Raw genomic sequence first — 14,146 nt, 5'->3', positions numbered from 1 at the left:
TCTACAGTAAATTTCATATTTTTTGTTATTTGTATCATACTGTGAAGGTGTTTTATCAATACTTATTTTCAAAAATTTTCAGTTTCATCCATTTTTTGGCAGGATATCATAAAACTATTAATATTCGTCAATCGTGGAAACCATTCAAAATTTAATTTTGAATGTTAAAAAATATTATATATATTATATAATCTTTATGAAACTGCTTCTAGTGTTCTTAAGTTTGTGCAGTTAGTAATTTGTTTAGACATGTTGTCTTTATTTGTTATAATTACGCATGAAAAAAAATTGTCTGCCAGACTAGATTGGAACGTGTCAATTATAAGAATTCCACCAACCGCGTCCATGTATAGTTAGACCGTTGAATTTAACAAGTGAAGCTGGATCTGTATCATTTTACGTTTGGCTGCGTGACTGTCGGATTTCATGGAGCGGATACCAAGGTTGGCTATGCTATAGGCAAGCATGCATATACAGGGATAGATTATAATTTCAGACTTATATTTCTCTCTATATTTTCCCTCTTGACATATCTAATAAAAGTGATATGGTAACAGGAAGACTTGACTACATTCTTGTTTCTCCTTACATCTCAAACGTTAATCACACTGAAAAATGGTGGGTTTCTGCTGCATTTTTGGGTTACACAGAGACATTTCAATTTTCAACTGTTGTTCATTTATTACCAAGCCTTAGTACAACTTTTTCCTTGGTTAATTGAAGTAGTTTTATTTATTCAAAAAGGAGCAGCAGAGCAGATACAAGAAAACCGTCTGTACAAGCTGGACAACATCATCAACGAACCAGAAACTTAAAGAAAGGTTACATCACTTAATCCCCAGTTTTCACAAAAGCAGCACTAGCAACATTCCAAAGCCAATTCAGAAAAATACCAACAAACAGCAAGTACAAGTAGCCAACATTGAAGAAAATCACAACAGACAAGTCTTCCAAAAACACTTGGTTTCCTTTTTTTGAAAAGCAAAAACACTTGGTTTCCTAAGGAGGAATAACAACAGAGCCAACACTCGAGAGCTTGTAAACTAGCTGCATTTCTCGAACAATCAGGCATCACCATCTACATTGCAATACCACCATGTAAACCTCATCAACAATATCCTTACAATCAAAGAAAGAAAAATGAAAAGTAACCAAAATCCTTTTTTAGTTCACAGAATTGGAACAAGTCTAAAACCAATATCTACAAGAAGCAAAATTAGAAAGGTCTACGAATTTCTTCTTTTTTTTTTTTATCTCCAAACTTTTTTTGTGAAAAAGAAAGGAATAGGGGTAAAATCCAAAAGCCCCCCTCCAATCACTTTAAAAGGGGGGGGTTTTATATTTTACACAAAAGAATAGCTAAGAATTTCAAAACCCCACACCAAAAACAATGAATTCAACCAAAAACCAGAGAGGAAAAGCAATAATGGAGCACTAATTAACAGAACCCAACACTTAAAAAGCTCAAAAAAAAAAAAAACAAAGAGAAAAGCAAAAATTTACCATTTCTAAGATAAGAAAAAATCAACTGCAAACACCTTCAACGGACAAGAAATGTAAACTCCTAGACATCCAAAGCACAATCACCAAATAAGGTTCAAATCTATAAATTTTTACAAAGACTGAAGAATAAATTGGCACAAAAATAGTCAACAAGATCCAAAAACAAGACATGCCAAGGGAATCATGACATATTCTCAAACAAGAGTCAAATTCACAATAAAAAAGGAAAGCTTACAGCCGGGAGATGAAAAAAATTAGGCAGAGTGATCATATCATAACGTATAGTAAATGCTAAATCTGGCTCTTTTTGCAGACAAATCAACACATTAGAAGCAAAAAGAAAATCGTAATATTGTTAAATGTGGAAACAAGCAAGATAACTCGTCACAAATCAGTAGGAGAAAGGAGAGTCGAGGATAGCCTGAAATGGCTGGGAAGCGAGGGCTGCGGGAGACAGCCCCGACAAGAGGAGGAGACAAAACCAATGGAGGGAAGTTGAGAGAGGAGAGGTGACAGAGGGATTTGTCAGTGAGCCCATATTTGTGAGGGAGGCAAAGATGGACAGGGGAGTGACTGTTTTGTGACTTGAGTGAAAATTGTGTTATGTCAGCGAGCGGACAGTGGATACTTAAAATATTTTAAACTTAAAATAACATTTGATTTTTTTTTTTTGGAAAAAGGTTTTACCGGCAATTAGCTGGAGTAACCGCATGCACAGAAACGGATCTACAATGGGGGCAAGGCAGTGCTTTTATTATCATTGAAATCAAAACCACCGTTTATACTCTCTCATCATGCACCAGCTCTCCATGGTGGTTAGGTTACTACAGTTGGCTATTTTGAGAGAAAATATGTCCATAATACCATTCAGCTTTTTCCAGATTTTGTATCGGTCCTCGTGACTTTTCAAAAAGGGTTTATCATCACGATAATTGCTTCAAGTGCCTCTTGCAAAGTACAGGAAAAATACAAAGAAACAGAACGGAATGTAACATAATTCAGCAATCTTCAAACTTCCAGATGGATAGTTTTTGTCCCATTTTAATGAGGAAATTCACAGGAATACTCAAAAATTGAACTCAGATTTTTTAATAGCCTAAGGTACAACAAAATTCTACGCCATTGGTGTTTCAGAAGTTACGTTTGCAGTTAAAAGTGATAAACATGCTTTAGCATATGATAAACTTCATACCCTCAAACCCATTCTATTTGGTTTTTGCTTCGAGGCAGGCAACAACTGTCTCATTTACACTCTTCAATTCATACAACTAATATTCAGAAGTAAAACTAAAAAATGACCAAGAACCCAAGAATGTTTCAGCTAGGTAAAACGCCAAAAAGCGAAAAATTTGCCCAAAGTGAAAACTGATGGATCACCAGCCACCTCTTTTTCAAGTGTCACGCCTCCTTCTGCGAGGAGCAGCAGTGGTTTCTTCTTTCTCTTCCTCTTCAGCCTTTTCTCCACTGCTTCCTTGATCATTTGATGTCTCAGCGACCTCCGTTTTCTTCTCTACTCTTGGCTGCACACAGTTAAAAACAAATAGAGTGAGACAAACAGCAGCAAAAATCAGAAACATAAACATACAAGACCAGATTAAAAGGGTTCAAAAAACCTACTTGCTTCTTCCCACCAAAAATGAGTTTGAAGAAAGCCGTGAGGATGATCACCACAATAGAGACTAGGACACCAATGGTTAGATTTGGTTGTTTCTCAGCCTTCTCAATGAGGTCCTAAAAGAGGAACCCAAAATTTCAGATGAAATCCACCAATGAGTTATTAATTCGCAAATGAAAATGCATATGAAGAGAACTTACAAGAATTTGAAGCTTGTATTTGCTTAAGAAAGGAATATCAGCAACCTTGTATAGGACATCAAAGACCTTCTTCTGCAAGAGAGTAATTACCAACTTTTAAGTTTAAAAGTAAAAGATTGACTAAGAATAGCAATAACAAGTAAGCTTGCCAGTGCATTACCTGGAAGCCTGCAAGACCGTCTGATCCAGCAACTTCATCTTCAGCCTTCTGTTTTTCCTTCTCAACCTCAAACTTTGGCTTCCATGCAGTCTCCCGATATGACTCAGCAACCTTCTCGTTTTTGGCTATCAAAATATTGTCAAACAAAATTCCATCTTGCATTGTCCAAATCTCAATACCAATAGCAGCAATAGGCTCAAAGTCAGGCTTGTCAAGCTCAAAGTAGTTGGGGTTTGGAATCTCTTGAGGCTTCCATCTTCCCTTGTAATTGGGGTTGTCAATTAGTGGGGGAGACCATTTTCCCTTATAAGCTGGATTCCTCTTCATTGGCTTCTTCCATTCACCACAACCAGGGGCTGCATCACACTTTGGGTTATCAATTTTTGGGGCTTCCCACTCACCATCCTCTTCATCATCCCAATCTTCTGGCTTGGTTGCCTCAGGATCATCTATCTCCTCAGGCTCATCGTCTAACCATCCCTCTGGTTTCACAGCATCCTCATCTTCAATTTCCATGGGCGCATCCTCATCCCAATCATCTGGCTTCACAGCATTTGGATCAGGTATCTTTTCTCTCTCATCCCAGTCCTCAGGTTTCTTATCATCTGGATCAGGGATTGTCTTGGCAGGGATAAGTGGAGGCTCAAAATCTTCAGCTGAGAGCAAATTTGCCTTCTTCTTCTCCTCTCCATCAACCAGTATTCTAACCTCATTGTCAGGCTTCAAGATGGCAGTGTAGACATGAGTAAGCTTGTCAGATGGGACAGATGGTGGGTATTTAAGATGGTGTTCCACGTAGTCCCCACTTTTAGGATTCTTATGCTTCAGGATGAAGTGCACCTTGTTTGTGGCCCCACATTTGTCAGGTCCAAACATGATAGAGTAAGGTGATTCATTGTCAAATTCCTTAGGCTTCCATCCAGCCTCTTGAGGACGAAGATATTTCAGATATGCACCGCCACATTCGAGTCCATTCTGGAGGCGAGTCTCAAATTGAAGTACAGTTGTTCCATCTGTGAGACTCACAGGCTCATCAAGCTCATTCACTATGGCATACTTCCTAGCCTTCTCACTCACAAGAAGCCCATAGTCATCATGCCCTTCGCTCTTAGAATGTTTCCATACACCTGCAACCCCAAAACCACATCAATGTATATTCTTCAACTCCCTACAACATCTAATAGGCCTATCGATATCACAGTTAAAAAAAAAAAAAAAAAGCATGTCGATATCACAAAGGATATTTTTACAGCTGTCAAGACTACCTCAAACTTCAAGCAACTAATATTTGAACTGTAATTGCAAGTGTACAATTTGGTAGATTAAATGGCCAAAAAACAAATTCCACAAAATTCCAGGACTGATGGTCATTAATCAAAAATTAAATTACAAAATAATTCCTAAAACTGCATAAAAAAATTGATTGTCAATGATGGAGCAAAGTAAGATCATCTGATGCATTACAATATAAGCAAAAGCAATGAGCTTGAACACTAATAATCAGTATCTCACGTCAAGGTCAAAGAAATGGTAGATTATATAAATCATTTAAGTATCTTATCACAATTACCACTTTGTTAGAGATCCATCTTTGCAGCAGAGACGTATGCTCTCTGCATACTAGGTTTCTTTAATTTTATATTATTAAAAAGAGCGTTCCCACTAAATCTAGTTCAACTGCAAAGGTCAACAAGGGTTCTCATCCTATTATTTAATATAAAGTATCTTTCATAGTTCTATTAATAAGCTCCACAATCAATAATTACTAAAAATAACACACCAAAACGTTAGTCAACCCAATAAATCAACATTTTCAAACATCTTAAAAAACAACATGAAGAAAACAGAGCTGCAAAAGAACCCAGATCAACCATAAGGAAACCTATAAGAAACCGTTCCACGAGAGAAATCCATAAATAGAAACAAACAACAAAAACACTCACCTTTATAATCGTCTTTATCAGAAACGATCCATCGCCCATCAAATGACTCATCAAATGAATCGTAAAACACCTAAAACATACCCAGATAAAAATCTCATTACCACTTCTTACAGATTCAAATATTCTTTAGCAATTCGAGGTAAAGTGAACTAAATTACCGCATCGTCATCAGCGGCGAAGCAGAGGAGCTGCAGCGAGGCGAAAGATAAAAGCAGAAGCAGAGCTAAACGCCCCATCATCATCAATCGGAAAAACCCTAGCTCGGATGATGAGTGATATCTTCCCCTTTTCTTTCTCGATCTGAATCTAAATCTAATCAAATCTTCAAATGTGTCGTAGATCTTTATAGATCGTAGTGATACTGGTGTCGACTTGTTTCACCCAATGACATTACATGCCACGTGAAATCAGCCAATCGGTGAGCGACACGTAAGAAAATCCAGCAAACTCTCTTATATACGAGATTAGTATATTGTTTTTTACTTGACTTCTGGAAACCTTTTATTCTTTGTTCCCCGGGCTTGACTGAGTCTAAAGGAGGAAAAGGTTAGGGTCAAGGCCCATTTGGTGGATACTTAATGGACCCAAAGTGACCCGTCAGCAGAAATTTCCATTTCCATTTTCTTTTCCTTTTCCCTTTCTTTTATTACATTTCTTGCATAGTATTGCTGAAGTCCTAGAGTTATCAGGTTGCTGGGAAGAGTAATAAGTTGAATCCTGAGGTTTACTCAAGTTTTTTCAGATTGGTTTATTCATGGTCATTTGGTAATATTTAAATTTTTAAAAATTTTATATAAATTTGATTAAATGGATCATACGCTTACTTTTTCGTGTATACTTTCTAAATTATAATATTTATATATTTATAAATTTACAAATCGAAATAATTATATCATTCTTTTAATAAATTATTCAAAAAATCAAAATTTTTTTATCAAAGTTGAAATAAAAGTAAATGGATGATCATCCAACTCTCAAAGTTTCAAGTTAGTACAATTCTATATGCATGCATGAGATCTTCGCTTATAGTATGAAGCAATTCTCAAAATTTCAAGTTTATTGAACTCATACTTAAAACATCACACACAGAGAAGGGTATACCATTTTGGGTTTTACCTGTATATTTTGGCTATTTTTTAAATGAAATTCACCATTGAAACCAGTTTTCATCAGCTTGGAGTTAGTGTCTGTCTCATGTTCTTAGTAGCCAGCTAGCTTGGCATAGTAAGGTAACTTAATTTTTTTTATGTGAATTCGTTGGATAAGCCACCGTATGATTTCAAGGTTTCAAAGCATCTAATGTGGATGAGGAACCACCCACAGATGATGTTACAAAGAGGAAAGCTCAAGCCCATGCATACCCCTTTTCTTATGGCTCCATGCAAACTTTAATCTAATTTCTGGCTGAACTTTCAAACTCTCTAAAATCAATACACGTTGCAACTGAGAGAAAAGGAGTGCTGCAGCAGATTAATACGTTTGGTTTTTATAAAGACAACTTCAGAGTAGTATTAATGAGAACTGCATGCATTAGCAACTCGAAAGGTTATAATATTAGGGACTGCTTAATACCAGTATCTATTTTGCACATTATAATATGAAGCAGTGAACTAAGAAGCTGACCTGAACTAAGATGAAAAGCTACCTGGTTCCAGCATAGTCATCAGATACATAATCCATCTTTGTGCTGATCACTGAAGTTACCCTTGCTGATGCTGATAGACTGGGAGCCAACATTCTATAACGCTCTCACCTCAACGGCTCCACCTGGAAATAGAAAAGAAGGATTGTTACAGATCTACCAGAAGAGCCATTGAGGGAGAGAGTTAGAGACCGTTGAGTCCCTGGTTGCCTCAGTTGTAAAGAGAAGGAAACAGAAAGGCAGTTGCTGAGAAAGAGAGAGTTGTGGGATTTATTTATATATAGAGATTCAAGTGAAAACTTGTCTCTAGCTTTCTCTTCTGTTTTTTTGTGCTGTTTTTTGCCCCTTTTCTTGTTTATTTGGTTTAATGCAAATGGCATCGACGAGACTCTTGAGGTTGAGGACGCTTTTTAAAACCAATATTTAAGCAACTTACAAAGAAGCTTCCTGTTATTTTCTGACATGTTATGGAACTGCGAGAGGTAGAAACAAAATAAACTTTTGTTTAATGCAGTGTCTTTGGTAACATTCTACGAAGTTGGAACAACCGTTGATGTGGTAGTAGATTATGGGATTAGTGCCTCGTCAGTTTGGATTCAGTCAAAAGTTCTAAAAACAAACGACAAGAAACACTCAATCTCAATGTGAGTAAATTTCCGAGATCTTTGCTTTTGCTGCCCGAAGATGTGATAATATTATACTCTACAAATATAGCACAGCGCAGGGAGCTTATCGACATGAAATCTTCAAGAAATTAATGAGCACTAATATGCCACATACACTAGCGAAAATGACCTTTAACCAGCTCAAGGGCTGCAAGAAACTCCGTTGCAGGGGTCCCAAGAACAATTCTCGAGCCAGAAAACAGATATTCCACTTCTCAACGTCGCACCGCCCTAAACTGTAACTATTGTTGGCGTGTATGTCAAAGTTGGGTTTATGCTGCCTGTTTTGGCTCCGAAACTTCCCAGGTTATGTAAGTAATCATCGTAGGAAGGTCAACCACATATAACAACAGATTTCCGATTTTGCACAAGGATTCCTCTTTTGTAGGTGATTGCATTTGGAATTTTTGGGTCTGCATCATCAGAGTTCAATGGCAAACTCTCTCTAACCTTTCCTCGTGAGAGCCTACAATTACCGTGCAGCAAGTAATACTTGTTAGCATGTTGAAGTTGGCAGCAGATAGCATTACTGATACAGCCTTTTGATGATTTACCGAAATCAAACTTGATATGGAATCTGCCATTTATCTCAGATTGGGTTTAGGGGACCCTCTTTGGGATGTAAGAAACAACTATCTTGTTACAGAAGTAACAATAGCCTTCATCAGGGCAACCTTGGGAGCCTCGGATTGACAAAATGATAAGTGCACAACAGGGAAAATGATGTTAATAAATTTGGCAGGTAAATGCACGAGCTAGTTAAAATAAAATCATTATGATATTATCAATTTTAATTGCTAGTGAGGATCATAAACTTTACCTTCTAACTCTATTCTTGAACAGATTAATTACCTGCAGACAGGATGATGCCCATGCAACATATATAGATAGGACAGGAAAGAAAAAGGCATTGCCTCCATTCATTAATGCTGCTGTATAATCAAAGATATGGTGCAATTCATGAGGAGTAAGACTTCAGTATCCCTCGCGGGCTCCAATGGAGATATTGGAAGCCTTTGAGGGAAACTGGAACCTTCTCCGATTTCTTCAAAAATTACTCAGACAATTTCCTGTCTATGCTGAGTTGCTTATACCTATCATAAACCTCCGGAGGGTTTATATAGGGATAACTGCCCCTATTTGCATCCTTTCACATTACTCCATTGACTCTTGTATGCGAATAAATAAAGCTTAAGCAACGCAAATCTAACCATATATTATCTGTCTTTTGCCGATCACCAACATCTGTTGAAGTATTTTGTGTCAACGTATGGGATCTGTAGCCTTCAAATCTTTAAAGAATAAAAGGATGATCTTAATTCATTGACTCATTCCATACTACAAGGGTCAAGTGAATATCTCATGCTTTTGTTTTGCAGGTCAACCTAACTGGGTATTGAAGTTATTCTGCAATATAAATCATATCTTCTATCTAGAAGCAAAAGGTGAGACCACTAGAGCTGTACACATACCTGTCACTGTACACATGGAATCCTTAGCCTAACTGCCAGTTGAGGGAAAAGGCCATCACCCACAAAAGTCAAAATGTAAAGTAACAACAACATGCACATTGGATGAGAACTTGGCTGGAATCCAATCAATTATGTGCAACATAAGTAATTAACTAATTTGAGATTGAATCCATTATCACGAAAACCCCTGAAGAAAGCATAAGGTTTATATTGGTGCAGGACGATCTCTGGCAACTAATAATATGAAACATAGTTTGGTTTGCAGCCTGTATGATGCTATGATCTTTCATAATTATTGAATTTGAATAGAAGTGGTTTCTTTCTATATCTCATGTTTTCCTAGCATCAGGCAAAGTGTTAATGCTCAGTTGCTTAAGATTTTCCTCTTAACTGTCATTCTGTCAATTTGCAGTCAGCATCTTTACTGAAATCTGCGAAATCACAAATCAAGCCAGATTAAATTCTGAAGAATCCTCTAGTTTCTTTATCTCTAATCTTGCTGGAATCAACATTATTGGCTCTTACCATGATAAGGTTGGTGGCAACAAATAGTCGAGGAATATATAGGCGTAAATGAGACACTAGCTGGCTAAGGAATGAATTCTCACGATGTTAAGCATCCACCTTGTCTTGTATAAATGGGTATCAATGAATATATATTTCAACCATTATTCTCCATGTGCTCCAAAGTAAAGATCAGACACTAACCAAAATGCGATAACAATTTTGTCAAACTCAAACCTGTCCACATATTTCTTTACAATTTGTTTTTATAAAGTATGAACAGAAAGTCTCCGGCCCTGCATATTAGCAAGAGTCATTTAGAGCTTTAAGTGGTATAGTTTACCTATGCTATCTTAGTTATGGGCATGGCATTGAAGCCTGGAAATTTAAATGCTGGAGCTGGAAACTTGAACACTTCACTTCGACGGTGTCACAGAATATCAAACATCGTCCGTTCCATGATTCATATATAACTCCTTGAAGGTTTCCAACAGAAATGGAAACTGTTTGAATGACTTTTTTTAAGTTCAAAGGAGCAGGGTGTGGATAGGATACAGAGGATGTTGCTCAACTGCAAACGACTTGGGGGATGTTACAATCCTACCAGACTGCACTCTCTTGTTGAAATTTGTATCAAGTACACTTTTTCAAGGGAAAGAAGATAGATGAATCGATAAACTGAAGATTGAACGTATCACAATGTCAAGGTTCTATGTAGTGACAGCAGGTGGAAACCAGGGAGAGAACTTTGAAAAGCCGAATAAAACAAAATCTGCAAAACTGCAGTGAAAAACTACAAACAACCTCACCTAATTCAGTTCTGTTAATAATCAATTGCCTGGAACGGAGAGAAAATCATACGATACAAAGAAACTCTGTTGAATTTCGCCAGACGGGCATCTTACGCATCCTGTGTAACGGTATCAAAGTACCTCACCACGGTAGCTGACCATTCTTGAACGGTGAAGAGTGAGCACCATGCATCTGTTTTAGTTTGAAAGTTGAAATGCCTATGCTCTCCTGTTCTTCATCCGCTGTCCTCCCATTTTTTAAAACCAATTCCATTTAATCTTTTTATTTAATTATTATATTATTAATAAATAAATAAACTTATTTTATATTTACTTTTTATATATCAAAAATATAAATATAAATATATTGTTTATTAATAAAATAATATAATTGAATCAGATCAACTTGATATTAAAAGTTTGCCCAAACCTGCAAGCATGAACAGAAGGGATAATTTAACTCTGGACAGCTCTACTTCTAGTGAACGAGTGAATGTAGTTTGAACGGATAATTCAACTTTGGAAACCTGTATTTTTGAAATAGTTGGGACACATAATACCATCTTAGACCCCTCTAGGATTCATGCATGAATATTCAAGAGAAGAATAAACACATACTAGTTGCAAATAATTCAAGAGAAGAATAAATACATGCTAGTTGTAATTATTCAAGAGACGAGTAAACACATACTAGTTGTAATTATCTAAAACAATGAAAAGTTATCTGAGCTTTACAAAGGGAGGTGGCAGCCATCTGAGAAGAGGGTTGTGATGGTGGATGTGCAAGTGTGGGAGAAAAGTTACCAATGCTTAACAAAGGGAGGCGGCAGAGAGGAGCAGCCATCGGAGAAGAGGGTTGTGACGGTGGATGTGCAAGTGTCATGAAGCCATTATCCTCTCTCCAAAAAATTAATCTGATGGAGTGTGCAACGTCACCAAAAACTCTCTTATCTGTTCGATTTGAAATTTTTGAAAGCACCTTACTTATTTCCTTGTGGGATTTATTGAGATTTGTGGAAGCATTGCCTACTTCCTTACGAGATTTTTTTGGAATTTTTGAAAGCATTTGTCTACTTACTTCCTTGAGCGTCGTCGTGGACAACCCTATAGACTGTTGTTTATTATAGGTTTCTATTTTGATATACTGAGAAATATCAGAAACGCCCAACATATTTTTTGAATATTTAGTCAGGACTTAGGAATGTAAAGCCAGCACCTAGAGATGTAAATAAGTTGCTATTTTCAGCCAACCCAATCCCGAATTGCCAAACGATGTAGAAGCAAAAGAAAAAGGAAAGTATTCTTTATTGAAAAGAGGCTCTTCTATCCATGTTCGTCATAGGTTTCTTAGAGATGTAAATGGGTTAAAACGTCCTAATATTTTCTGAATTTTCATCAAGGACCTAGGAATGTAAATGGATTGCTCTTTTCAATTAGTTCCTAGAGATGTAAATAGCTTGTTGTTTTAAATCAAAGTCTAGAATGTAAATGAGTTGTTATTATTATATGGGTACGATAGAAGATATTTTTTGAAATTTCAACCAAATGGGTTGTTGTATTCAACCAAAGCCTAATAAAATAAGCCCCGTTGCTATTATTATTATTATTACATGGGTAATCGTGAATATCTAATTTTATATATAATATTTCAAAAATTTATAATTTATAAGATTCAAATTTTTATCTTTTTACAACTTTTGCCATCTTAATTAATTATTTTTATAAATTAATAGAAATAAAATTAAACCTTTTACAATTTTTAATTATTTAAATTATTTAATTAGATATTTAATAGATTCAAATAATTAACGGATAATGTTATATTATTAAAATTTGATTTGAAATAATATTTTTTTATTTTATTTAGATTTTAATAAAATTTAAATACTTTTTTAAGAATTTCAAATAAAATACCTAAAAAATGAATATTTTACCCGTTTACATCCCTACATCCCTATCTAAGAATCATTATATTTTGACTGGGAAAATCCTTAAGCTAAAACGTAACAAGGCTATCCTTATCCTAAATTAGCTTAAACACTACTAATACTACTTATGGAGCTTGCCCATCTATCATTTATCAGCAACTTCTTTCATGTATCCATATATTTCTATCATATTCAATATGGTAACAAAATAGAAGTAGACACTCACACCCAGTTATTTACCCAGTTGTTGTGATATATATTCTATAAAAGATTACTTTTCAAAAAGAATATATCTATAAAAGACAAGGTAGATATTCACCACTTGTAGGATACTAGCCCTTTTTCTTTTCTAAAGACGGGTAACCACTCGACAATCAGACCACAACTACAATTGATTAATCCATACTTACCTAAATATCAGTTATATTTAGGAAAAATTTTATGGCTTTTTTTTGGTAATTGTTTTTTTTTTTTCTAAATGTGTGTAATTCTGGCTCGTTAATTTGCTGTTGATTCTTCATGGAGAGTGGGGATTCGGAAGATTGCTCCTGAACAGGTAATGACAAGACATATAACACATCTTCATTATCAATAGTCCATCCTTATCCTATAAAACTTGAAACTGACTTCAAGACATCAGCCTCCAAGTAAGTGAAGCGACGGCTTATCTTACAACACAAAACAACACTACCCAAACCATTATACAGTTACATCAGGTCATGAGCCACAAGGAGAGAATCTAGAAATTTCCCCTTCCCTCATCGAAACAGGCAGGAAAAAAAATTAAAAAAAAAAAGAAAATTGTTTTGTATTGTACGGTAATTAACCCTCTAGAACACGAAATTTGGGATCAACACCAACTGATTTCAGAGTTTCAGCCCGAGGCGTAGGCCCGTGAGTGAAGATATCACGGCGTGTGGAGTCATGAAAGGCATAGGCAGAATCATTTTCCTGAAAATGGGTAACTTTCCTGAAAAACGACTGCTTGAGGAACTTATCAGCTTCGTCGAGCACGCGATCAGGCTCCTCCACCTCCGGCAGAGTCTCCCTTCTCTTCTTGTTCACCCGCACTTGTGGCGAGTTCTTCAGCTGATGCAGTGCCGTCTTAAGCCCCAGGGTCACTGACAGCGCTATCATGCCGATTGCTACGTAGACAGGAACGAAGTCACCCCTCACTTGCTTTTGTGGCTTCACATCTTGACCGTAACCAAAATCGGCCGTTGGTGCGTATGACTTCATCTTTGGTGCGGTTGAGGTTGCATATGTTGCATCTCCTCCTAAGCGATTTGCTAACTGCTTCCAACAACCCTGCAATCATGGAGCGAATTTTAATGAAAACCAAGACGAAAATAAAAAATGAAAACATGAAAAAATTGATCTTTAAACAATCACTTACAGCCGATCTAAATGCCATGATTTGTTACAGAAGTGACAGATACTAAGCTTTTTGCTCGATTGTATTGTGCTAGTAACTACTGAAGAAACGTTTTTTGTGCTGATGATTGCTTGGTGGTGGGAGATTTGTTAGGAATCCTGGGGATTTATACTAAATGTCACCAGGATGCAGAGAGGTGGAGAGGATTCTGGAGCCACGTAACAGAGCACAGAACTGAAGTGACACCTCTCTAGATTTTTAAGTGTACACCTCCAGGGTAGAAGCCTCCCGAAGCGGCACGTCATTCAACTACAGTTTTCTGTTTTTGCTCTTTTTTTTCATCTGTTT

General features: G+C 36.4%; 2 protein-coding genes and 1 long non-coding RNA gene across 3 annotated transcripts; 1 reads left to right on the top strand and 2 right to left on the bottom strand.

Moving 5' to 3' along the window:
• Positions 248–2,798, top strand: LOC108661408. Its single transcript, XR_001927203.1, has 2 exons — positions 248–618; positions 745–2,798. It is a non-coding gene; the product is annotated as an uncharacterized LOC108661408 (long non-coding RNA).
• On the bottom strand, positions 2,567–5,890 carry LOC18605229 (calnexin homolog). Its single transcript, XM_007038121.2, has 6 exons — positions 5,580–5,890; positions 5,422–5,491; positions 3,479–4,605; positions 3,319–3,390; positions 3,121–3,234; positions 2,567–3,023 (listed from the first exon to the last, which is right to left on the bottom strand). Exons 1-6 carry the CDS (start codon positions 5,661–5,663, stop codon positions 2,895–2,897), a joined length of 1,596 nt encoding a protein of 531 aa, XP_007038183.2. The 5' UTR covers positions 5,664–5,890; the 3' UTR covers positions 2,567–2,894.
• Positions 12,981–14,088, bottom strand: LOC18605225. Its single transcript, XM_007038117.2, has 2 exons — positions 13,820–14,088; positions 12,981–13,731 (listed from the first exon to the last, which is right to left on the bottom strand). The coding sequence occupies exons 1-2, from the start codon at positions 13,835–13,837 to the stop codon at positions 13,246–13,248; spliced, it is 504 nt and encodes a 167-aa protein (XP_007038179.2). The 5' UTR covers positions 13,838–14,088; the 3' UTR covers positions 12,981–13,245.

The sequence above is a fragment of the Theobroma cacao genome, chromosome 3 (assembly GCF_000208745.1).
Source record: "Theobroma cacao cultivar B97-61/B2 chromosome 3, Criollo_cocoa_genome_V2, whole genome shotgun sequence".
Taxonomy (NCBI): Eukaryota; Viridiplantae; Streptophyta; class Magnoliopsida; order Malvales; family Malvaceae; genus Theobroma; species Theobroma cacao.
Note: the sequence above shows the minus strand (reverse complement) of the source record. Positions and strands in the feature narration are given on the sequence as shown.